General features: G+C 38.9%; 1 protein-coding gene across 21 annotated transcripts in view; it reads left to right on the top strand.

Annotated features, from left to right (window-relative positions):
* ERC1 (ELKS/RAB6-interacting/CAST family member 1) overlaps positions 1-26,085 on the top strand; it is a 560,419-nt gene that overhangs the window by 452,113 nt on the left and 82,221 nt on the right. For 13 of the 21 annotated variants that reach the window (XM_012747177.3, XM_012747178.3, XM_076007810.1 and 10 more), the window contains one exon: positions 5,823-5,921. In XM_012747177.3, coding sequence (XP_012602631.1) covers positions 5,823-5,921 — 99 coding nt within the window. Of the gene's footprint in view, positions 1-5,822; positions 5,922-7,635; positions 7,703-26,085 lie in introns of all 21 variants that reach the window. The other 8 variants (XM_076007812.1, XM_012747196.2, XM_012747193.2 and 5 more) reach the window with 1 other exon arrangement.

Genomic DNA, 26,085 nt, shown 5'->3' with positions numbered 1-26,085 from the left:
GGTTACATATAAGTTGAATCATATAATATGTTGCCTTTGGGAGACTTCTTTCACTTAGCATAATGTTTTCAAGATTCACCCATATTTGTAGCATGTATCAGTACTTTATTCCTCTTTATGGCTGAATAATATTTAATTATATGGATATGCCACATTTTACTTATCCATTCATAAGTTAGATATTTGGGTTGTTTCTCTTTTTTCATTAGTATAACTAATGCTGCTATGAACATTTGTGGACAATTTTGTGCACAGAAATATGTTTAAGCTATTTGATGTAATTCCATCCTCTGTGCATCTCCTCATTACAGAGTTGTGACTCTCGTAAGAAGCAACAAGGTAAAGAAAAGAGTAGAACAGTTTAAAAGACCCACTTCTCATTTATAGGGAGACTCACAAACTATATCTCTGTCATATTCCTATTGGCCACAAGTATAATAATTTTAATGGTGATTTTAAATTATAAGAGTCCCTTCATGCCTGTACTAAAGAATTAATTACCTTTTTTAGTCTGATAAACAGACCCTACATCTGTAACTGTCAGATGTTTTATCAATAATGAGAATATATGTTTAATTAGAATTTAGATCTTTTAATACCTAGATTTCGATAACCTATCCTGCTTCTCAGTGTAAGTATTTTCCTATGAAATATAATTTCTGTAACGCTTTATTTTGGCATTGACATTTTCATTTTATTTTATTTTATTTTATTTTATTTTATTTTATTTTTAGAGCAGAGAAACAAGAGAAAAGACATTTTCATTTTAGAAGAAAAGATTAGCAGAATAAACAGTTAACTTCTTTTCCTCTAGAAGGGTGTGTATACCCGAATTCATACATATGCATTGATAGCTAACAAAGTTTATTTCAGCAAGTTTCTTCCTCCTTCCTTCCTTTCCTTTCTTTTTCCTTCCTTCCTTCAAGTCATCTTATTATTTATGTCATTGGGACCAGGAGATTTCAGCTATCTGCACATGTAGCTGGCATGGTTCAAGAAGGAAAACATTTGGATATGAAGTACCTTTCATGTCAGTAAAACGTGAAGGACTTCTTTTGCTTTTTGGTCTTATCTTGAGAAGAGCATAGTAGGAGAGCTCCTTAAGAGCAGAGCATCATTTATGTTATCAGTGTAACATCTAATGCTCTGTGAGCTGTCGGGCATTTAGTGCTCAACATTATGACTATGTGGGGAACAGATTTCACACCAAGTTTCCAAATACTAGACCTAGAAGCACTAAACTTTGATTATCTTCATGCCTTTTAGAAATAGAGAAGTAAGTTCTTAGAACTATTTTTTCATTCTCTGATGTGGATCCAATAAGTAACCTTTGGTCTTACCTGTTCAGTGTGATCAGTTCTTCAGGCAGGCATACACACTCATTCCTAAGAAGTACTTGAAATATATTTTGCCTTGAAAATGGATTTGTGTGTATTTTATTAGGATTTCTTTTTAAGTTTTTTAACTTACACTAGATATCAAAGATTTAAATTAAGTGTCTTAGGTTCTAAGAAAAGAAGCCAAGTATACTTTTGCCCACATTCCTATTAAAGTCAACATGGAAAGGTTTCTTAACCAAGTATATGACATGAATCAGACGTTTTCCTCACTTTCTGCGTAGGCCTCTGTTTCTTCCTCTGTGCTTCCCGCTCTCCTGAGAGCTGTGTTGCCGAAGCCCTTCTATTTGTCATGCGATATCACAGGACATGAGAAAAATTACCTTACATATTTTCAAGATTGTCTTAGTCCATTTGGGCAGCTGTAATAAAATACCGTAGATGGGGTAATTTATAAACAATAGAAATTTATTGCTCACTGTTCTGGAAACTGGTAAGTCCAAGATCAAGGTCCCAGCAGATTCAGTGTCCGGTGAGGGCTTGCTGTCAGCTTCATAGGTGGCACCTTCTTGTTGTATCCTTACATGGCAGAAGGGCAAACACTCCCTCAGGCCTCTTTTTTTTTTTTTTTTTTTTTTTTTTGGGAGACAGAGTCTCTTTGTTGCCTGGGCTAGAGTGCCATGGCATTAGCCTAGCTCACAACAACCTCAAACTCCTGGGCTCGAGCAATCCTTCTGCCTCAGCCTCCCAAGTAGCTGGGACTACAGGCACATGCCACCATGCCTGGCTAATTTTTTTTCTATATATTTTTAGTTGACCAATTAATTTCTTTCTATTTATAGTAGAGCTATAGTTTTGAGCTCCTGACCTTGAGCAATCTCCCGCCTTGGCCTCCCAGAGTGCTAGGATTACAGGCGTGAGCCACTGCGCCCGGCCTCAGGCCTCTTTTATAAGGCTATTAATACCATTCTTGAGAGCCCCTCGTGACCTAATCATCTACCAAAAGCCCTATCTCATAATACTATCACATTGGGAGTTAGGTTTCAACATAGGAGTTTTGATGGGACACAAACACTTAGAACAGAGGGATGGGGTGGAAAAAAGAAAAAAAAAAAAACACTCAGAACATAGCAAAGGTCACTGAGGTTCATCCCAGAAAAGAAAAATTGGATGCCATGGATAATTTATTGGTAAGTGTTTTCTTTGCTATCATTATGGACTGGAGAAAAGAACTGGCTCAAAAATGTGTGTATATTATTGAGTGAAAATGTAAAGAAGATAAATGGTCAGCAATACAGGACTCAGTAAACATCTGTTCAGTTGAGCTTGTTAGGGACCAACCTTCCACAGCCCCACCGGACAGAAAAGCAGAGACATCGAGGATGCAATCACACAAGAGGAGGTTTATTTTCTGGCTAGCCAGGGTCCAAGCCCCAGAGCACCAACGCAGTGGCCACTCTCACAGGCAAGGACCCCGACCGGAACAACGGCATGTCTTTTATCCCCAGGGTGCACAAGCTGCGCACAAGCCGACTACGCATGGATCATGCGTTGACCTTTAAAATGATTGGTTGCCCACTATTGCCTTTTGAAATAATTGGTGGGTTGGTTGCCCTCTATTGCCTGATAGGCCAGTTGCCCGTGCTTCAATGACCTCATCCCATAATTCCCCTTACAACGGTGTAGCAAGCAAGCAATGACCAGAAGCAAAGGTTTGCCTTTAGCTCATTGCCCCACCCAAGTGAATTCCCGACAAGTAGAAGAATTCCTCTGCCCTTCCTCTGTCCTACAAATTCCTCTGCCCTACAAGCTCTTTGCAACCAATTCAAATTAGATGTTAGGCTGGGTGTGGTGGCGCACACATATAATCCTAGCACTCTGGGAGGCTGAAGTGGGAGGACCGCTTGAGGTCAGGAGTTCGAGACCAGCCTGAGCAAGAGCGAGACCCTGTCTCTAATAAAAATTAAAAAAATAAAAAGGAAAGAAATTAACCAGACAACTAAAAATAGAAAAAATTAGCCGGGTGTGGTGGTGCATGCCTGTAGTCCCAGCTGCTCAGGAGGCTGAGGCAGGAGGATCACTTAAGCACAGAAGTTTGAGGTTGCTGTGAGCTAGGCTGATACCACAGCACTCTAGCTTACGCAACAGAGCAAGACTCTGTCTAAATAAATAAATAAAAATAAGATTTTAAAATACTATTAAATGACATGAAAAAAAATGGTCATTATTATGATGATAATAATGATAGCTAAAAAGCCAGAATTTATTGAATGTTGATTTTATGCTAGGCACTATTCTAAGTGCCTTCCTTGTATTAACTAGTTAATCCTCACAGCAGCCTGATGGGGGAGAAACTGTTATCCCCATTTTAAAGGTGAGGAAACTGAGGCTCAGAACATTTAAGTATCTTGCCCAAAATTAGATAGCAAGTGAGAGGCAGGGCTAGAATTTAGGCCCAGGCTGTTTGGCTCTAAAGCCCTTTCTTAGGCATCATTGCATATCTCTGTAAATTTTTTTTTTCTCCCTCTCTTTCTCCCCCATACAGAGTCTTGCTCTGTCGCCTCGGGCTGGAGTGCAGTGGTATCATCGTAGCTCACTGCAACCTCAAACTCCTTGGGTTCAAGGGATCCTCCTGCCTTAGCCTCCCGAGTAGCTGGGACTACAGGTGCATGGCACCATGCCCAGCTAATTTTTTAAATTTTTTCTAGAGACATGGTCTTGGTCTTGCACAGACTAGTCTTGAACTCCTAACCTCAAGCGATCCTCCCACCTCTGCCTCCCATTTGTAAATTTTTTATGGAACCAGACAAAATGTTTTAAATTCATCTAGAAAAGAAAACGTGCTAAAGATAACCAATCAAATTTTGATAAATTGGTGGAAAGAAAAGACAGCATGTCCTACTGGATATGAAAATATACTATAAGCTGTAGTAATTTTTAAAATACCATAGTGTTACTGAAGTAGAGAAGAACTAGAATTAATCAGAACAGCGTAGCACTTTTTATGTTCCCAGGGAGGGGGCTGAATGGATACACCTAAATATTAATAGTGATTGTTACTAAAACAGGGATTACAGATGATTTTTCTTTTTTTTTATATACCTTATCCTTCAGATTATCTAGAGTGAACATTTTAAAATCATACAATTTGAGCAAGTTTATTTTTAATGCTTTAAAACTTCAGGTTTTAATAATATTTTATTAGTGTAACATTAGTGCAATATTTTATTAGTGTGCTGTTTGATTTTATGCCTACTCGTACCCTTAATTTTCTGAATTGCTTACTCTGCAGAGTGAATTCTCAAAAAATGTTCAATATATTATTCATTTATTCAGGGCTTAAATTAGCCAGCCACACAGAAATACCAATCCAGTCCTCCTTTTCAATAAAGATAGAGAAAAGGCAATGGGATAATAACTCTCTTCTGGCTTAGGGTTGAGGACAAGGATTTCAGAACCTTGTACTTCTTTTCTTTTCTTATTTTTTAATTGTTATGAATACATATAGTTGTATATCTTACCTTTTACTTATTTTCACAATCTAAATTGTCTGTTGATAATACAAAGACAAGTTACTGTGTATTATATAGGTAGCTTGTGTCTAATCACTTTACTGAACTCTATAATAAATTATCATATTTTTTCAATTGATTCTCTTGAATTTTCTAGATCTATAATCATTTTGTTTACAAGTAATGATAACTTTTTCTTCCAATATTTATTTTCTATATGTTATATAACATCCAAAATAATGGAATAGTTTTAAAGGATCAGTAGACTCATATAATAATAACATGGGAAGATGGGTCCTATATATCATAAAGTGAAAAAATAAAGTTATAGAGTCCTATATGGTAATATAATCCAGTCTTTATTTTAAAATATAAACACGGCATGAAGTGCTTGGTTGGGGCATATTGCCTGTCCCCCTAAAATTCCTGTATCAGTTTATGTGCCTTTCTTAGCTGGAACAGGCATAACCAAATGCCATAGACTGGGTGGCTTAAACTTTCTCATAGTCTGGGAACTGTGAGGCTGAGAAATCCAAGATCAGGGTCCTGGCCAGTTCAGCTCCTGCTGAGGGCTCTCATCCTGCCTTGCAGAGGCCACCTTCTTGCTGGGTTATCATACAGCAGAGGAGTAGAGCTCACTCTCTCATCCTTGTCTTACAAAGCCACAGTCTTACCAGATTAGGGCCCCACTCTTAGGATCTCATTTAACCTTAATTACCTCCTAAATACCCTATCTCCAGATACAGTCACATTGGGGGTTAGGGCTTCTACATATGAATTTTGGAGGGGACACAATTCAGTCTATAGCAGTGTTTAAACTCTTTTCAGTATCCTCAGAAATCTTGTTTAATTTATCTTATTGCAGACAGGATTAGTTTTATCCTTTCCTAAGAAATTGTTAAAGTGCTTGTTACTTTGCAGTGTGTCAGAGAAATGTTATCTGAATTTAACCTTATGAATAACTTTTTCATAGACACAAAATCGAATGAAGCTAATGGCCGACAACTATGAGGATGACCACTTCAAATCTTCCCATTCCAATCAAACAAATCATAAGCCCTCCCCGGACCAGGTAAGACTGTTCTTAAATGTTTTATTAAAAAACAAACAAAACAGTACACTTACATTTTGATGTATTTTTTACAAGCATATTGCAAATTCTGGGATATAAGTTAGAAGAACACTAAATAGCTATTAATAAGTCAGTTTCTGAAAACACCTTAATTCCTTTTTTTTAAAATACAGACTCAGTTTCTGTATAGGAAGTTGATGATTCTGAATATTTTAAGAGCAAATACTTAAAATACTTGAGAATGATAAAGAATCCTTGAATTAGGTTGAGAAAAGAAATTAACCTTCTCAGAGATACATGCTAATTTATAACTATGTGGCCTTTCTTTTTTAAAGCAACAATGCCTCATTAGAAAATAAACCTTTCTTGCCAGCTCAGTGAGGTACAACTCAGTCTAAAGGTTACTTCTGTTTAATTGCAAATTATTAAACCTGTGCTCATCACCTCTTAAAAGGGAAGATTTAAACTGAGTTTCCTCACCCCCTTTTCTTATAGATCCCTCCAGCATATCATTCTCAAGGAAAAGTGTTGCTTTCAACTTCTCATCAATGCAAAAGAGACATTGATGAGTCTGAAGGGAACCATATTCAATTCTAGTTTTTTGGAAGAAAGAAACTCTCCCAGGATCTTGAAAGTGATGGATGGGGAGAGTGGTGAACAGATTACCTCATATCCCATTGCCAAAAATCAGATTTCAACATCTCCAGTCTTAAAATATATAGCTAAGGGAAAAAAAATAATAGGTAATTACATCCATATGACTAAAAAGTCAAGGAAACTTCCCCACTAAATATCTCCACTAAAGAATAGTGGTGGCATTGTCTGAGGAGCAGCAGCAGAAATAGTACAGATAAAAGCAGCAGTGATATTCAGATTGCTATTATTTCTAAGATTCAGAAGGTATAGTCCTAGTATGATAATATTTACTAAGCCAGTTGAGCAAGCCTAATATTTTAGAGGGAAAAAAGTATCAACCTTTAATGTAGGCAAAATGGAGAGTTGTCTGCCTGCTTTCTCCACTTACTTCCTGACACCTGGAATTAAACTTATGCCAGTGTCTATTAGGTGCATGTTAGATCCATTCTTGGAAATAGGATTTGATAATAGATAAAGGGAATTGGATGCCTGTGGTAGGAGGAAGCAAACAGAGGTGGAGAAAAAGGTAAAACATAAAAGCTTCCAACTTGATAATTTTGTCTAGATTCATCCCTGACATAGTGATGGCATCTTGGAAAGGCAGGAGGAATAGAAATGTAATGACAAACTACAGTTGTTCCTCCATATCTGGGAGGGACTGGTTCTAGGACACTTCTGCCCCATGCAGATACCAAAATCTAAAGATGCTCAAGTCCTTCATATAAGATGGTGTAGCATTTACATATAACCTATGTGCATCATCCTCTATACCTTAAATCATTTCCAGATTACTTATGATACCTAATACAGTATAAATGCTTTGTTATTTTTTTGGTTTTTTTCCTCAAATATTTTCAATCCATGGTTGTTTGAATCCACAGTGTGGAATGCTTGGATATAGAGGATCAACTATAATTACTAATTTTGATAGTCTAGAAAATTAGAAACTAACATAAAAAGAGTCAAGAAATTCTCTTCTACTACATTGTGTTTATGTGTTTGTTTTAAATACTAACCAACTCTTTTTCATTCCCATGCTGCTCTGGGTATGGCCCCTCTGTCACCTCTCTCCCCCTAGGACGAGGAGGAGGGTATATGGGCATAGCCAGTCAGAGGCTCTTAGTTCAGCCATTTTGTTCAGAACGGTGAGAAACACCTTTCCTTAACTATAGACATGATCTTTGTTTTTATTTTTATTTTTACACAATCACTCTCACATCTCATTTCTCTATAACTCATGAAATCCTTGGAGTGCGTCTGTATTTTCATTTTCACATGATTCTTGTGTGTGTTGTTGTGCTTCTGGCTTAGTGCAGTTTGGATTTTGTGGCTTTTTTGTTGTGTGTTAATAGTCACTCTTATAATTTCTTTTTATATATATTTTGGGAGAACTTCCAGGGCATATAACTAAATTTCTCCAGTTATGATTTTATTAGCCTATCTAAGGTGATTTTTACAGTGTCCTGGTAAGGCTTATAGTAACTTACATTAAACTGGCAGTAGAAAATTGATCAAATACTCTGCCATTTGCCTAGGTTTGAGATTTTTTTAATGATAATTCATTATAAATACATGGCATGTAGAAAAAAAACTTACACTCTGAACTAAAACCTCCTTTTGTCTCTAGAATGTTTGGAATTCTCAGGGTCAATACCAAGGACATCCCCTAGGGCTTTGACATTACTCTCAAATTATCCCTCCCAAAATAGGGAGGAGCAAAAAAGTAAAGGGAGACTTTTTTCAGAATTCCATCTAAGAATTCTTTTCCCTCTCTTTTCATGGATTGTTGCTGTGTTAAACAGTTGCCAGGACACTGTCTATATTCTCCTTTGGAAGCCAGTTGGCTAGAAAATATAGTCCAGCTGTGTCAGTATGCCTCTTTGATGTAATGCCCTGGAGGTTTGACTAAGGAAATCACTTTCTTAGAAAAAGTAATAATTATGATGAATAAGTTCACACATATTGGTAGCCTTGCACTCCCTGGATTCACTGCCCATGCTTATTGGTGATCTCACTCTTTTGGAGTCACTTCTCCCTGAAATGTCTCTGTCTTGGTGTTAAACTGCTTAAAATGATACGGACGTATGTAGACCTCTGTCGGGCACAGCCAGGAAGGATGAAGAGGTAAGTTATGGAAAGGGGCCGTGCATGCTGCACAATGGACACCTTCCAGATGGCTTTATCCTGAGGGTGTGAATGGAAGTGAAATACATAGCATCCCAAAAAGCTCTTTGGGTTGAAATGCTGTATGTTAGAGAAAGCTAAAGCTGAGAAAATCAGTGTGCTAATTCTGTCTATGCAGGGTAGACACATGTCATCAGAAGGCAAGTGGGGGTCAAACGGTAGTTGCCAGTCTCTTAGCATGGTTCTGCTGCATCTGCTTCAGCAGAACGTCAGAGCTGCTTGGTTTGCCACAGCAGGGGCACCTCCCCTGCATATGTGAACAGGATTGTATTTTGGTTACAAACACTTTTTGTAGCCAATCTGAAGAAACATGTTAGTGTTCTGGGAAACAGGCCTGTAGGTAACTTCACTAGGAAACTAAAAAATGAACAAACCATCACATAGACTTGTTCCTGAAGTCTCCATTTTCTGTTCTCTTCTACCATAATAGAATAACTGCTAACAAGAGTTCAAATGCTATTAATTTTGCTTTTTCCAATTATTGTACTATTGAGCTCACTGCACTAAAATATTAACTGCTATTGGTTTAACACCATACAGATGCAATTAGCTGGCCATACTGAAGTTTCTTTTTTTCTTTTATTTTTTTTTCTTTTCTTTTGTGGTGCCTTCAGGAGTTTTGGAACATAACTGGAGTTCCTATGATATGGTGTTTCAAACTTTCTAAAATGTGCTACAAACATCATTATATCAAGGATTTTACCTAAAGAAATGCATAAGTGACCCCTAAAACACTGCAGAAATCTTGACTAACTATCCAGTTTCCTTGATTTGTTTCCTTGCTACAGAGGACAGATCTTCTTAACAAAATTTCAAACTTTTGACATTGATGATTTACCTTACCAAACTTAAGAACGTAATGTTTTGCATCTAAAACATATTATAGGACACTAATATACATTGGCAAAGTATGAGCCTTCCTACATATGATCAGCACTGGGGTGGGAAGAGACTCACAGCAGTGTGGGCCAACAGGGCTTGGAGTAGGCATTCCCAGGAGAGGTGGCAGACACCACGGCTGAGAGTATCGGCTTTAGAGCAGAATGCCTCTGCCCAAATGCTAGCACCTCCACGTATTACCCTGTGACTTTTGACAAGGTATGTGATCTCTCTGTACCTGATTTCTTCATCTTTAAGATGGAGGTGTTGTGAGGATTAGATGAGTGTGAGCCACACGCACTCCAGCCAGACCACATGGACTCCCCCACCTACGCTGTGATCTTGGGAAAGTAGTTCACTCTCTCTGGACCCCCGTCTTTTATCTATAAAAGTAGGTTTACTAATAGTGCCTGTTTCCTAGGGTTGTTAGGTAGATTAATAAGTTAATATACGTAAACTGCTTTGAACAGTGCCTTACACCAGCAATACTGTGCGTGTCGTTACATTTTTTGTTTTTCCTATTGTGATCCTTAACTTAGATTCATCACCAGGAAATAATTAAATTTTCAATAAGTGTTAGTTACTATTATAATTAATATCATAATATCCAATGTCTTCATTTTATAAGTAAGGATGCAAACAAACATTTGAATGTTGTGACTTACATTACCCAGGCATCTCTGTGGTCTGGAAAGAGGGACCAGTAGCTGACAAGAGGTAGTCAAGGCGTATTGACGGTGGCAACTCCCTCTTCACCATAAGTGCCATCTGCTATATCTTGAGAAATTTTTCTTTTCATAGAATTCAAGGTGAATTGAATTTTATGCAGAAATTCCCTATAAAAAGAAATTTAGTCAGTGAGATTTTCTTTGAAAAAATTAGCTGTCAAGCAGCCTTCCTATCACACACAGGCTGGATCAAGGGCTGCCTCCACTTGGAAAAAATGACAATGTCCCTCTCTCTCCTCTGCCTATACAGAAAATCCATGTGAAATGTAAATCTGTTTTCTCTCTCACATTTCCTTTTGCTCTTTTCAGACATTTGTGTTAGATGTTTTGAGTCCAATACTAAATAGAATTTTAGCATGATGTGATAATGGTTATATGACTACTCAGTAAATCAGTTGAATAAATTTCTATATTATAATGTGTTTAGATTGCATTGCTATCAAGTCTTATTAAATGGCTGTCTTAGCTCAAGCTGCTATTATATAATAAATACCATAGACCTTGTGGCTTAAACAACAGGCATGTATTTCTCACAGTTCTAGAAGCTGGACGTCTGAGATCAGGGTGCCAGCATGGTCAGGTTCTTGGTGAGGGCCCTCCTTCTGGTGTCCAGGCAGCTACCTTCTCGTCATCTCTTCACATGACAGAGAGAGGAAGCAAGCTCTCTCGTGTCTCCTCTTGTAAAGGCACTAATTCCATTCAGCAAGCTCCACTCGCATGACCTAATAACCTCCCCAAACGCCCCATCTCCAAATACCCTGACATTGAGGGAGGAGAGGGGTGCTTGCCACCAGGGGTTTCAACATATGAATCTGGAAGAAGAGGGACACAAACATTCAGTCTGTAACTGTGGCATTGCTGCTGATTCATAGAACCTCAGACAGTCATGCAAGTATGACAAAGTTTCAGCCAAACCAACAGGCAGCTGGAGAGGATAGATTTCCTGCCCTTATTAACATATACATGCCACTCTCTATCCCTTTAATTTCTCTTTTTCTTTTTCTTCTTCTTCCCTTATAGTAGAATGTAGGCCCTGTAAAGTTTTGGGGGGCGAGGGGAAAAGACAGACAAAGTAGGGTCAAACAACATGGCTTTATTGAGCACTCCCGAGCAAGGCTCACAGGTCCCTAGAGGAGACCTGGGGAGTCACATCCATTTGGAGGCGGTTAGAGCCTTTTATGCTACCTGAGGCAGGTATTGAGAAATAGGAGGGGCTGGTGGTATTTGCAGAATCCAGGAACCAAAACCGAGAAACTCCTTATCTGGGTGAACATCCAGGTGTGGTTGTTCTTTAACTCAGCTAGGCCAGTCACTTATTTTTGGCGGGTCTTCTGGGCTACTTCTCTTTAGGGAGGAGAGGGGTGCTTGCCACCAGCATTACAGGCCCTATGAGGACAAGGACTTTAATATGTTTACTTTTGTATTCCTGCCATCTAGAACAATGCCTAGTATATAGTAGGTCCTTATTAAAAATATATATTTATATATTTTAATTTTAATTAACTTATACATTCATGAACTCCAGGGAAAAAAAAGTTTACATTGAAACCAAGAGCATAGATTGGCTGTTTAGCTTTAATTATCTGCATTTCTAGTACAAGAAATGGAAGTTTAGAAAATGGAGATAGGAAAAATATATAGAAACAAAAGAACTTTAGGCAAACTGAGAATTTAAAGGAAAATCATAATGAAATCCTAAACTCTAGCTCCTAGAACTTCATGCTAAGTAAAATGGAGTTGAGAGTATAATTCAAAAATGTTTTCTATTTTCTAACTGAACATCGTTTGGTTAGAAACCTTTCTTCTAGTAACCTATGGTTCATACCATCAAGAGGAATAGCCCTGTGTTCTTTCTGGACTTCATCCTGGGGAAGCAGTTTGTGGCAACTGGTGCCATTCCCTTCAGGTAAAAGATTACCTACCGAGGGGCTTAGAAGTTGCTCTTGATATAAGAACATTCCACTGACTAAAGTCTGGAAATGGGTTGCATGCTTATTAGATCATCACTGTAGCATCCCCAAACAGGATTTGGACCAGAATGTTATAAGACTTTTCTTTTTTTTCCCCCATCATATTACGAGGGTACAAATATTTAGGTTACGTATATTGCCTTTACACCACTCAAGTCAAAGCTTCAAGTCTGTCTATCTCTCAGACAGTGAGCATCGCACCCATTAGGTGTGAATATACCCTCCCCTCCTTACCCCTCCCACCTGCCTGATACCCGATGAATGTTACTACTATATGTGCACTTCAGTTTTGATCAGTTAATACCAATTTGCTGGTGAGTACGTGTGGTGCTTGTTTTTCCATTCTTGGGATACTTCATTTAGTAGAATGGGCTCCACCTCTATCCAGGATAATACAAGAGGTGCTAGATCACCATCATTTTTTGCGGTTGACTAGTACTCCATGGCATACATAAACCACATTTTATAAATCCACTCATGTATTGATGGCAATCTGGGTTGTTTCCACATCTTTGCAACTGTGAATTGTGCTGCTATAAACATTCTAATGCAGATTGTTTTTATAGAATGTCTTTTTTTCCTTTGGGTAGATGCTCAGTAATGGGATTGCTGGGATCAAATGGTAGTTCTACTTGTGTAGCTCCTGGAGGTATCTCCATATTACCTTCCATAGATTGTAGTCCCACTAGCAGTATATGAGTGTTCCTATCTCTCTACATCCATGCCAACATTTTTTGTTTGGGGACTTTTTGATAAAGGCCCTTCTCAATGGAGTCAAGTGATATCTCACTGTGATTTTGATATGTATTTCCCTGATGATTAGAGATGTTGAACATTTTTTTATTTGTTTGTTGGCCATTAGTCTATCTTCTTTTGAAAAGTTTCTGTTCATATCCTTTGCTAACTTTTTGATGGGGTTGTTTGATTTTTTTCCTTCCTAATTTTCCTGAGTTCTATATAGATTCTAGTTATCAGCCATTTATCAGGTATGTAGCATGCACATATTTTCTCCCATCCTGTAGGTTGTCTGTTTGCTCTTAGGATAGTTTCCTTGGCTGTGCAGAAGCTTTTTAATTTGATCATGTCCCATTTATTTATTTTTGTTGTTGCTGTGATTGCCTATGGGGTCTTAAATTCTTTCCCAAGGCCAGTGTCTATAACAGTTTTTCCAACATTTTCTTCCAGAATTATTATAGTTTCATGCCTTAGATTTAACTCTGTTCTCCACCGTAAGTTGATTTTTGTGAGAAGTGAGAGGTGCGGATCCTATTTCACTCTTCTACATGTGGCTATCCAATTTTCCCAGCACCATCTATTGAATAAGGATTCTTTTCCCCAGTGTATGTTTTTGTCTGCTTTGTCAAAGATTAGATGGCTGTTTTAGGATGGTATTGTATCTGGGTTCTCAGTTCTGTTCCATTGGTCTATGTCTCCGTGGTTGTGCTAGTACCATGCTATTTTATTGCTATAGCCTTATGGTATAGCTTGAAGTCTGGTAAATTGATGTCTCCCAATTTGTTCTTTTTGCTTAAGATTGCTTTTGTTATACGGGGTCTTCTATGGTTCCATATGAAGCATAGAATTAGTTTGCCTAGATCTGTGAAAAATGATGTTGGTATTTTCATAGGGATTGCATTGACTCTGTAGATCACTTTGGGTACTATGGATGTTTTAACAATGTTGATTCTGCCAACCCGTGAGCATGGTATGGTTTTCCACCTGTTTACGTCCTGTGCTATTTCCTTCCTCCCTGGTTCATAGTTCTCCCTGTAGAGGTCCTTTACCTCTTTAGTTAAATATATTCCTAGGTATTTTATTTTCTTTGTTGCTATTGTAAAGGGTGTTGAGGCTCTGATTTGGTTCTCAGTTTTGACTGTTGTTGGCGTACAGGAATGCTATTGATTTCTGTACATTGATTCTGTAACCTGAGAATGCTGAATTTGTTTATCAATTCCAGTAGTATCATGACAGAATCTTTGGGTTTTTCTAGATATACGATCATATCATCAGCAAAGAGCAATAGTTTGACCTCTTCTGCCCCCATTTGGATGCACTTGATTTCCTTTTGTTGTCTGATTGCTCTGGCTAGGATTTCCAGCACTATGTTGAATAGGAGCAGTGACAGAGGGCAACTTTGTCTGGCTCCAGTTCTAAGTGGGCATACTTTCAGTTTCTCCTGGTTCAGTATGATGTTGGCTGTGGGTTTGTCATATATGGCTTTTATCATTTTTTGGTAAATCTCATCCATGCCTACTTTGTTAAGTGTTCTTATCATAAAAGGGTGCTGAATTTTGTCAAATGCTTTTTCTGCATCTAATGAGAGGATCATATGGTCTTTGTTTCTGCTTCTCTTTATGTGGTGAATTATATTTATAGATTGGCATATGTTGGCATATGTTGAACCATCCCTTCATCTCTAGGATGAAGCCCACTTGGTCGTGATGGATTATTTTTTCAATAAGTACCTGAATTTGGTTTGCTAGAATTTTGTTGGGAATTTTTGCATCTATATTCATAAGGGATATTGATCTGTAGTGTTTTGGGGTTTTTGTTTGTATATTGTTTTTTGGTTTTGGGGGGTTTTTTTGTTTTGTTTTTTGTGGCATCCTTTCCTGATTTTGGTATCAGGGTGATATTGGTGTCAAAAAATGTGTTGGGAAGGGTTTCTTCCTTCTCAACGTTGTGAAATCATTCCTGCAGGATGGGCACCAGTTCTTTTTTGTAGGTCTTGTAAAATCTGGGTGTGAAACCATCTGATCTGGGACTTTTCTTTTTAGGAAGGATTTTTATTGCTGTTTCAATTTTGGTTCTTGATTCTGGTCTGTTCAGGAATTCTGTTTCTTCCTGATTTTGAGCCTAGAGAGGCTATGTGTCCCTAAGAATTTGACCATTTCTTCCAAATTTTCAGGTTTATGTGCATAGGGATTTTTATAGTATTTATAGATGATGTTTTGTATTTCTGTGGTATCAGTTGTAATATCTTCTTTTTCATTTCTGATTGAGTTTATTAGAATCCTTTCTTTTCTGCTTCTCATTAATTTAGCAAGAGGTGTGTCCATTTTATTTATTTTTTCAAATAACCAATTTTTTGTTTTATCACTCTTTCGTATAGTTTTTTTGTTATCAATTTCATTTAGTTCTGTTCTTATCTTTATTATTTCTTTTCTTCTGCTAGATTTTGAATTGGTGTGCTCATACTTTTCCAGTTATTTGAGATGATTCATTAAATTGTCGATTTGTGATCTGTCTTTTGGATGTAGGCATTTATGGATATAAATTTTCCTCTGAGGACCGCTTTAGTTGTGTGCCACAGATTTTGATAACTTATGTTTCCTTTATCATTTAGTTCAGAAAATCTTTTGATTTCTATCTTAATTTCCTCCTTAATGCAATAATCATTCAGCGGAAGGTTGTCTAGTTTCCATGACTTTGTAGAGATGAGAGTTTCTCTTGGAGTTGATTTCTAGTTTTATTGCACTGTGGTCTGAGAAGATGCATGATATACTTTCTATTGTTTTAATTTGTGGAGACAGGCTCTGTGGCCTAGGAGATCATCAGTGTTAGAGAATGTCCCATGAGCTGTGGAGAAAAATGTGTATTCAGTGATTTGAGGATACAATGTTCTATAAATATCAGTCAGGCCCATTTGTTCTAGAGTGCTGTTTAAGTCCATTGTTTCTTTGTTTATTTTCTGTTTGGAGGGTCTGTCCTGCTTTGTCAGAAGGGTGTTGAAGTCCCAGGCTGTTACGGTGTTGCTGTTTATCATTTTGTTTAGATCAAGTAGGATTGGCTTTATCCATCTGGATTTACCTGAGTTAGGTGCATAAATATTTTAAATTGTTATGTCTTCTTATTGAATTGTACCCTTGACCATTATATAGTGACCATCTTTGTCATTCATTACCTTTGTTATTTGAAGACTAAGTTATTTGAAATCAAAACTGTTACTCCAGCTCTCTTTTGGCTTTTTTTTTTTTTTTTGCATCAAATATTGTTTTCCATCCCTTCACCTTGAGTCTGTATGCATCCTTGTGGGTTAGATGTGTTTCCTGAAGACAGCAGATACTTGGCTTTTGTATATTTATCCATTCCGCCAGCCTATGTCTCTTTAGTGGGCAGTTCAAGCCATTCACATTTATTGAAAGAATTGATAAGTGGGGTAGATTTCTGTTCATCTGAATTTGAATTTCTGTTCATTTCTGAGTTGAAGTTTGTTGCTTTTTTTCCTCTCTTGAGCTATTGTGAAATCTACCCTTCAACCTTTAGCTTTGTATGATTTTTCACTGGTCTTTGTTTATTGTGCTGATCCATGTATAATGATGTTTTGAGTACTCTCTGGAGGGCAGATCTTTTCTTAATGAATTCCCTCAGTCTTTGCTTGTCTGAGAATGTCTTTGTTTCCCCTTCACATAAGAAACTTAGTTTTTTAAGGTACAAGATTCTAGGCTGGGCATTATTCTGTTTGAGAAGAGTGAGAATGGGACCCCATTCTCTTCTGGCTTGTAAGGTCTCAGTTGGGAAGTCTACAGTTAGTCTGATGGATTTTCCTTTGTACGTTACCTGCTTCTTTCACCTTACAGCTCATAGGAGTGCCTCTTTCATGTTTATTTTAGCCAGTCTGATGGCTATGTGTTGTGGTGTCTTCCTGTTTGCAATGGATCTCCCAGGAATCCTTTTATCTTCTAGTACCACGATATCTAGATTTTTAGCAAGGCCAGGGAAATTTTCTTTCATTATATCATCCAATAGTTTATCTAACCCTTGTGTATTTTCTTCATCACCCTCAGGCATGCCTATAATTGTCATTTTAGGGTTAGGCCTCTTCACATATCCCACATTTCTTGTAGGCTTTGCTCTTTTCTCTTATTTATCTGCAAATGAGTTATTTAATTAAAAGGTGTTACTTTCAATCCCTGAGATTCTTTCTTCTGTTTGATCTACCCTATTCTTAAGACTTTCCACTGTGTTTTGTAATTCCTTGAATAAATTCTTCATTTCCAAAAGTTCTGTTTGATTTTTCTTTAATATTTCAATTTCTTTAGTGAATTTGTCTTCCAATTCCTGGAGTTTTTTGTGGTTTCCTTCTGTTGGGTATCCATTTTCTCTTGCATATCATTGAGTTTTCTTATAGTCCATGTTCGAAATTCTTCTTCTGTCTTTTTTTTTTTTTTTTGAGACAGAGTCTCGCTTTGTTGCCCAGGCAAGAGTGAGTGCTGTGGCATCAGCCTAGCTCACAGCAACCTCAAACTCCTGCCTCAGCCTCCCTAGTACCTGGGACTACAGGCATGCGCCTCCATGCCCAGCTGATTTTATATTTATATATTAGTTGGCCAATTAATTTCTTTCTATTTATAGTAGAGATGGGGTCTCACTATTGCTCAGGCTGGTTTTGAACTTCTGACCTTGAGCAACCCGCCCACCTTGGCCTCCCAGAGTGCTAGGATTACAGGCGTGAGCCACCGTGCCTGGCCTTCTTATGTCATTTTAGTGTTCTGAATTTGGTTGATATCCACTGATAGAGAGCCAGTGTTCCCCTTTGGAGGTGTGCTTTCAGTTTGATTCTTCATACTTCCAGAGTTCTTTCTCTGATTCCTTCCAATCTGGATCAGCTTTTACTTCTTACCTTTGAATTTTTGTTTAGATAATGACACACCCAGTTTAGTTTCTGGGCCAATAGGTGGTGTTTGTGGGTGTAATTCAAACACACCCTGTATGATGAGTCAGTGGATGCAGTAAAAGGGTGTGCAAATTGACTTCCCTGTCAGTAGGTGGCACTTGGTGGGAGGGGCAAGCTGCAATGTTGTTTTGAGCGCCTGGAACCAGCTCTGGTTCCTCTGCAGTGGCACTCTAGTGCCTCAGGTATTAGGTAGAGCCCTGGGACTTTCAGGTGTGTCCTTATTCTCCACCTTAGCAGGGGCATGTGGAGTGGGGCTGTGCGGGGCTGCATTGGGTGAGCCTGCCCTCAAGCTCCGCAAATGCTGTTAGCAGGGGTCTGTTCTTTCCTTCTTGGCAAAGCAGCCAGGGAGGGGCTGAAATGGCCTGACTCAGCCAAAAGTCTGCGTTGCAGGTGGGGCTGTCTGAGAGCTGCAGTATGGAGCAGGCCTCGCTCCTTTCTACCCTCCCCTATTCTGCAGTTTCTTCTTGTCTCTGCCTGCAGGCAGGACCTCAAGCCAGTAGAGCTTCCTTGTGATGCGAGCTGAGAGGTTCCCTGCCCAAGATCAAGGCCTGAGCTGGGAGCTCAGCCCTCCCATGGGAGTAGGGTTGGGCCTCAAGCATGCTGCAGCTAGGACCTACTCTTATCTGCTGTGAAGGCACACACACCTCAGTAGACTAGTTCACAAACATCCCTTCTGTGTGAGACCTGGGTGTATAGGATCTGGCCTGCAGGCCTGTCCCCCGGGCCCCTTGAGATCCCTGACCCTGCCAGGGAGAAGAGTGCTGGTCTCAAGTCACCCTTGGGGTACCCAAGCTGAATCAATGTCTCTCCTCCTTGAGATTAGCCCTGCTCTGATGGAGTCACTGGGCAAGCAGCACCTGGGAGGGCCGGCAGGTGGGGAGCTCACAGTCCGAGTACCCCTCAGTCTGCTGCAGGGCCCCAAAAGGAAAGGTCCCATTTCCTGCAGATGCCTCCAGGTGGTGGCTAAATTGTCTCTCTCTGAAGCCGTGGGGAGGGGGGAGAATGAGGCAGTGTGGCACCTGCCCATTGGCTCAGGTCTGTAGGATGGGAGCTGCCCGATGGCGCTGGAAGCCTGCCTGTACACAAGAGGCTCACGGCTCACTGTCAGCCATCTCTGGGCTGGTGTCTGCAGGTCTCTCCAGCAGTTCAGGAGCCCACCAGCAGTCTGAAATGCAAGGGTGGGGAAATTTAACAGGCCCTTGTCACTGGTCTGCAAGCCTCTCAGGGTTTAGACCCTGGCGATGCCTTTCTCCTTCCAGTTCTACTCTGCAACCTCTTCCCATGGAGTCTACTGTAGGTTCAGGCACCTTCCTTCTTACCCTTATCTGACCTATGTTTGTCAGCGACTTTGTTTCTCTCACTTTCATCTACCTTTCTTTCTTGCCTAGGCACTCTGGCTGGTGGTTTTTCTCGTCCGCCATCTTGCCTCTACTCTGACTTTTCTGTTTTAATTAGAGATGATGTAAATCAGCATTTAAGACAGGTATTTCAAAGTAAGCGACCCGACCCTTTCTCTTTTTTTTTTTTTTTTGTATTTTTTTTTGTCTGTCCTATTTGAATTGTCAATGTCCTTATCAGTTTAAACACCCTAAAATTATTCTCATTGCAATAGTGCTACAATGGAAGTAGCACTTAAGTGGATTTAAGTAGATTCTCTTAAATCTTTAGAGAATATGTCTATAGAAAGGAGGCTTTAAATCATCTTGCAGAATTGAACAGTGCAATGGATTGAAATATTTTTCAGTAGGAGGAAAACAGGTGCCCCAGAAACCAATTTGGACCAATACTAGGACTGATTTTTGACATAAAAAAGAAGGAAGTATTTGAACCTGGGTTTTCAGAAATAGAGATTTTAGCAAGAGGCTTCTCTCCTGAAAAGCTTGGAAAAGCTAATAGAATTAAAGGAGGAGGAGGATCTTAGCTGTAGAGAAATGGGAGGGAGAAAAGGAACATTTATTAAATGCATACTGTGGGCCAGACAATTTCATAGCCATCCTAAGAAGAGCATGTTGTTTTCCCCATTTTTTAAAAAAGAAGAAATAGAGCTCATAGTAGTGAAATATCTTCCAAAATTATGCAGCTGAAGAGTGACAGATATTTAAACCCAGGACAGACTCCAGACACCATGCTCTTACCACTACACCATACTGAAAAGAGAAGGAATCTTCCACCTCCTAGTCTAGTTACTTGGGCACAGTAAATACTCAATAGAAGCATGTTGAATTGAATTGTATTCCCATTTGGAGAAATAACAAAACTGCCTTCACCAGTAAGGAATTTCTGAAGGTAACCCAAGATAGCCCCTTACTAAAGAGCCTAAGTGGTTTCTGACTTCACTAATATTTTGCGTAAATTCAACTACCCAAGAATTTAGTAAGGAACCATAGGAGAAGTGGGTCTTTTTAAAGGTCGCGTAAAGTTTGAGTGGATGGAACAGGAAAAGAAAAGTATTTTATTTTTTTTTTTTTTTTTTTTTTTTTTTTAAATTTATTGGACGAGGTTCTGGGGCCCCAAGAGCGGGGGCCCCGGAAGTCGCCTAAGAAAAGTATTTTAGATAGGAAGAAGTTTAAAGGAGATTCCAATCTAAGAACAAGAATGTGGTTTCCATAAGGGAAATGAGTCCGACTGAAACAAAAGGTACCTGTCCTTTCATTATTCCATGGTTATATCCTACCCACGCTTCTGTTTTAAAGTAGGGCACCCATGATTCAAATAGACGAACTACAAATGTGAGAGGTCCAGAAGAACTGTTGCATGTTGAGCTTTACAGAGGATTAAAATAATAATCAGTTTCCCTTGGATGTTCTGTGAATCCCTGTCTTCTAAGTTGGTTGCCCCCTTATCTAGTTCTGATGCTTTAGGGTACTAGTCAGAATGTGGGCTTTGAGCCACATTACCTGGTTCCAAACCTCTGTGTACTTCACTTTCTTCATTTTTAAAATCAGGATGATAATACACCTACCTCATAGGACTGTTCCATGATTGAATGAGGTAATATAAAGCCCTTAGAATGGTGCTTTTTCATATCATGGTTGCTCAGTTAACGTTAGCTATTAAATGCCTTTAACCTGAAGATACGAGCTGACATTTATAGTATTGATAGATACCCATCTCCCTTTTCTCTTTCTCTCCCTGCCTTTCTTACTTTCTCTCTGTCTTCTTCTTGGCTCTCTTTAAACAGCAGGAGGATTGGGTAAGAGTTCCTTACTCTTCAGCTCTGGATTCAAACTATTCTTATACCACCTGAACTCCAGTAGAATAGCATTTCCTGTATACTCTCAGAAATGTCTTTAACTAGTTTCTTCTTTCTCCCAGGCACACAACCCACTTTCTACTTTCAGGTTTCTCCTTCTCTTTCCCCCTGCCCCCAAAATAAATGTAAGATCTTCATTCCTGTTTTTCATGATTTTCTAGAGTGTTCTACTCCCTTTACTCCTAACCGTTTTCTCCTAGATCCTTGCTAGCTGTCTCAAAATTCTGCCTTCAGCTGTTAACAGGCCCAGCTTTCCTCCAGCCCTCTCTACATACCATATTCATCAAGCCCCCCTTCTCCAAGCCATCATCACTTCTTATCATTAGCATGTACTGTAACCCATAAATAGTTTAGATGCAGCTTCATTTTTTTTCCCCCTCATCCAAAGCAGCTTGAATTTATGTCAAATCAAAATTGATTTTGGGAAAGAGTTACTTTTGACAGGATATTGGAGAATAGAGACTAAATAATGGGTGATAATAATAGTTACCATTTAAAGAATACCTACTAAGTGCCAGACACTAAGTTGTAAGTCTATATGCACATTGTAAGCATGTTGTCATTCAAGCCAATACAATCCTAGAAGATACTCACTGTTCTCATTATTTTACAGCTGAGGAAACTGAAGCACAGAGAAGTTAGCTAACTTATCCAAGTTCATATAGCCAGTAGGTAGTAGCAGAAGCCAGATTTAACCCAGATATGTATAATTAAACCACAGCTTGACCCACCTCAAATAAGGAAGCATAGCTAGAAGTATTTTTTTTAAGAGACAGGGTATCACTTTGTCTCCCAGGGTAGAGTGCAGTGGCATCATCGTAGCTCACTGCAACTTCACACTCCCACCCAAGCGATCCTTCTCCCTCAGCCTCCCAAGTAGCTGGGACTACAGGTGCATGCCACTATACCTAATTTTTTTATTATTATTTTTTGAAGAGATGAGGTCTCACTATGTTGCCTGGGCTGGTCTCAACTCCTGGCCTCAAGGAATCCTTGTGTGTCAGCCTCCCAAAGTGCCAGGATTACAGATGTGAATAACTGCACCCAGACTTTAGAAACATTTTTAAAAGAGATTATTATGCCCTTAACCTCATTCTAATAATGAGAGAGATGAGAATAAGTAATGAGGTTTAGGACAGGCTACCCCAAAATATGGCACTTCAGGATTTGAGTAGACAGCAGAAGCAGGAAGGTCTCTCTGACCTTCCCTTTGCCCTTCTCTGAAGCAGACCATAAAAGAATTATCTGACCTTCATCTAAAATAGATCATAAAGCCATCATTCCAGAATTGCCCACCTTATATCTGTAGGAAATGATTGTCCTTATCTCTGAAGACAGAGGAACACAGAAAAACAAACAGGTTTTGCTAAATTCCCCCCAGTTTATTATCATTAGATCACACCCTTTGTCCTGAAATCATATTTCTCCACAACTCTCCACTCTTCATCAAACATAGCATAAAAATATACAGAATTCCCTGTTTGGGAGGATCTTCATTTCTGAAGGCTTACTTGTCACATAAAACATACAGTAAATTAATTTGTATGCTTTTCTCTTGTTTTAATCTCTTTTGTTATAGGGATCTCAGCCATGAACCTAGCAGTTGATGAGAAAAGAAATCTTTTCTCTCCTAAGAATATCCCTGTAAGAATGTCCAATTTAAAAAATAATGAACAATATCCATAAGAAACTCCTCTTAAAACCTGGCTAAATAGAAAGGGACCCCATGGTGGCAATATATGTATGTTGGACTAATTTGTAACAATTCTCCTAAGTGTTTACCCTACTTAATCTTTCTGATAATGCATTTTAGGGTTAGTAAACTACAGATGCACTTTTCCTCCAAAATCATAAGTCCGGGATACATTTCTTTTTTTTTTTTTTTTTTTTTTTTTTTTTTTTTGAGACAGAGTCTCGCTTTGTTGTCCAGGCTAGAGTGAGTGCCATGGCGTCAGCCTAGCTCACAGCAACCTCAAACTCCTGGGCTCCAGCAATCCTTCTGCCTCAGCCTCCCGAGTAGCTGGGACTACAGGCATGTGCCACCATGCCCGGCTAATTTTTTTTTTTATATATATATATCAGTTGGCCAATTAATTTCTTTCTATTTATAGTAGAGACGGGGTCTCGCTCTTGCTCAGGCTGGTTTTGAACTCCTGACCTTGAGCAATCCGCCCGCCTCGGCCTCCCAGAGAGCTAGGATTACAGGCGTGAGCCACCGCGCCCGGCCGGGATACATTTCTTTATGTGACTACTGCTAATGGGGAAAAAAAAATCCAGACTCTATAAAATAATTTAAAGAGGTTTATTCTGAGCCAATGTGTGTGACCATGGCCTTGGAAGCCCTGCCTAAGAAGTCTTGAGCAAGTGGTCCCGGGACTGTTGGGTTACTGTTTGGTTCTAAACATTTTAAGAAGATAGGAACTACAGTAAAATCGTAAATCAATGCATGGAAGGTGTACATTGGTTTGGCCTGATAAAGTGGGACATCTCAAAGCAAGGGCAGGAGGGGATTTACAGGTTATAGGTGGGTTTAAAGATTATTTTATTTGTAACTGGTTAAAGATATAAATCCTTGTCTAGAGACTTGGAATGTTTTAAAACAAGGAGGCCTGTTAATTGGAGACAAGCTGCAATATACCTAATCAAGTGATCTCTGAAGCAAATTGATGGCCTGCAGGTGATTTAACCTTTGCATGTCCTTAGGTCTTGTTAATAATTTTGTATCTTATTGTCACAAAGAGCCCGTTTTATCAGTCTTGTGATCTCTGTTTTAACATTAAGACTGGTCAGTTGTTGTGTCTAAACTCCAAAAGGGAGGCCTGTCTGACCTCCCTTCCTTTCATCGCCAGGAACTCAGTTTATATGTTTTTTTGGGGGGTCCCCGTGGCAACAGGGTGTCCATTTGGGGGGGGCATGCCTTCCTTGCTTCAAATATCCATAGCAAGCAGTATAAGAAGACTCCAAGACCATGGTCTTTTGAAGCCCTTTATTCTATTTAGTAAGTCATGTCTCAAATTCTGTTCTTGAAAAGGAAAAAAAAGTTGACTATAAGATAAATTTCTGCATCAAAATTCATTTTTCCCCTTAATTTTTTTATACTAAAATAGAAGCCATGTTTTTAATCATTTCATGAAAGGCACAAACCCTTGTAAAAAACAGAAATAAGAGAGGAAATAGGGAGTTGCTGTTTGAAGAATATAGAATTTTATTTTTACAAGAGGAAAAAAGTTCTGGAGAGCAGTTGCACGATAGTGTGAATGTACTTAGCACTACTGAACTGTATACTTAGAAATGGTTAAAATAGTAAATTGTGTTATGTATATTTTACTACAATTTAAAATTATCTTAATTAAAAAAGTAAAGGTTTTCTGGCAAAAAATGTATTCAAATATATACTGAATAATATTTGAAATATATTTCTTAATGAAGAAAAAGAGATACCTTCCTCCTTCCTAGTTAAATATTTCAAGGTTTTGAAATGGAAAAGAATTACTATTGAGGCTTTTGTTTAGCCTATTATTCTCTGCTTGGGAACTGGGCTATTTCTTTATTTAACTGGTTACTCTATTAGCATATAAAAGGATTTATGCGTTTGGGGCTTTCTTAATTTGAACTGTTTAGGAGTCTTTAAAATAAGTATTTGTATAATTTATTATTTTCAGATATGTTCACCTTTTTACAAAGGTACACGCCTATACTTGTTGCAAAGGTTTTGTATATTTACACAACCTAGATGACTCAAAACACTATACAATAGAAATATAAGTTTGGGGACCACCTTTTAGAAATAAGATCCAGAAAAATACTATGAACAAGGAACTAACTTTTAAATAATTTTCTAGCTTCAGTACAATGGGATCTTTTCTCTTTTATTTATTTATTTACTTGTTCGAAACAAGTTCCTGCTATGTTGCCAAGGCTGGACTCAAACTCCTGGGCTTAAGAGATCCTTTTGCCTTAGCCTCCCAAGTAGCTGGAACTACAGGCAAGTGCCACCACTCCCTGTAGATTGTTTAATATTTTTTCTTCTGCTTTGTTTTTGAGGTTAGTTTTAAGGAAAACTCCTAGGGAAAGAGTTAGCTGTGTTCCTGAAAGTTCAGTACTTGTCCCAACCACTGAACTAAGAATGAGGACAAGTAGTTTGAGGAGAAGGAAAGAGAAGTTTATTAATTTGCCAGCAAAAAAGGAGAATGTAAGACTCTCATCTTAAAGTACCACTGTCTTTCCTTTAAGCAGAAATACAGAAATTTTAAAAGGCATTTTCAGCTTCAGGCTATTGCTGTTTATAGCATATCTGGCAAAACACAATCTTGTGACTTCTGCCTGGACACCTGGACAATTCTGCTGAGCCATCTCCTATGGTATAAAGAACACTTCCCGCCCTGTGATTACTGGCCTCAGGCAGGGATGCAGGTTTTATTTCCCAAAAAGAGTTGGGTGGTGGGGTTTAAAGAGACAACTCTTTTTTTTCTTTTTTTGAGACAGAGTCTCACTTTGTTGCCCAGGCTAGAGCGAGTGCCGTGGCGTCAGCCTAGCTCACAGCAACCTCAAACTCCTGGGCTCAAGCAACCCTACTGCCTCAGCCTCCCGAGTAGCTGGGACCACAGGCATGCGCCACCATGCCCAGCTAATTTTTTCTATGTATATTAGTTGGCCAATTAGTTTATTTCTATTTATAGTAGAGACGGGGTCTCGCTCTTGCTCAGGCTGGTTTCGAACTCCTGACCTCGAGCGATCCTCCCACCTCGGCCTCCCAGAGTGCTGGGATGACAGGCGTGAGCCACCACACCCGGCCAAGAGACAACTCTTTACAAACCTTTCTCAGGCTGTTCCCTCT

This window comes from Microcebus murinus, chromosome 10 (genome assembly GCF_040939455.1).
Source record: "Microcebus murinus isolate Inina chromosome 10, M.murinus_Inina_mat1.0, whole genome shotgun sequence".
NCBI classification, from domain to species: Eukaryota; Metazoa; Chordata; class Mammalia; order Primates; family Cheirogaleidae; genus Microcebus; species Microcebus murinus.
The sequence above is the reverse complement of the archived record's forward strand: the minus strand, read 5'-3'. Positions and strand labels throughout refer to the sequence as shown.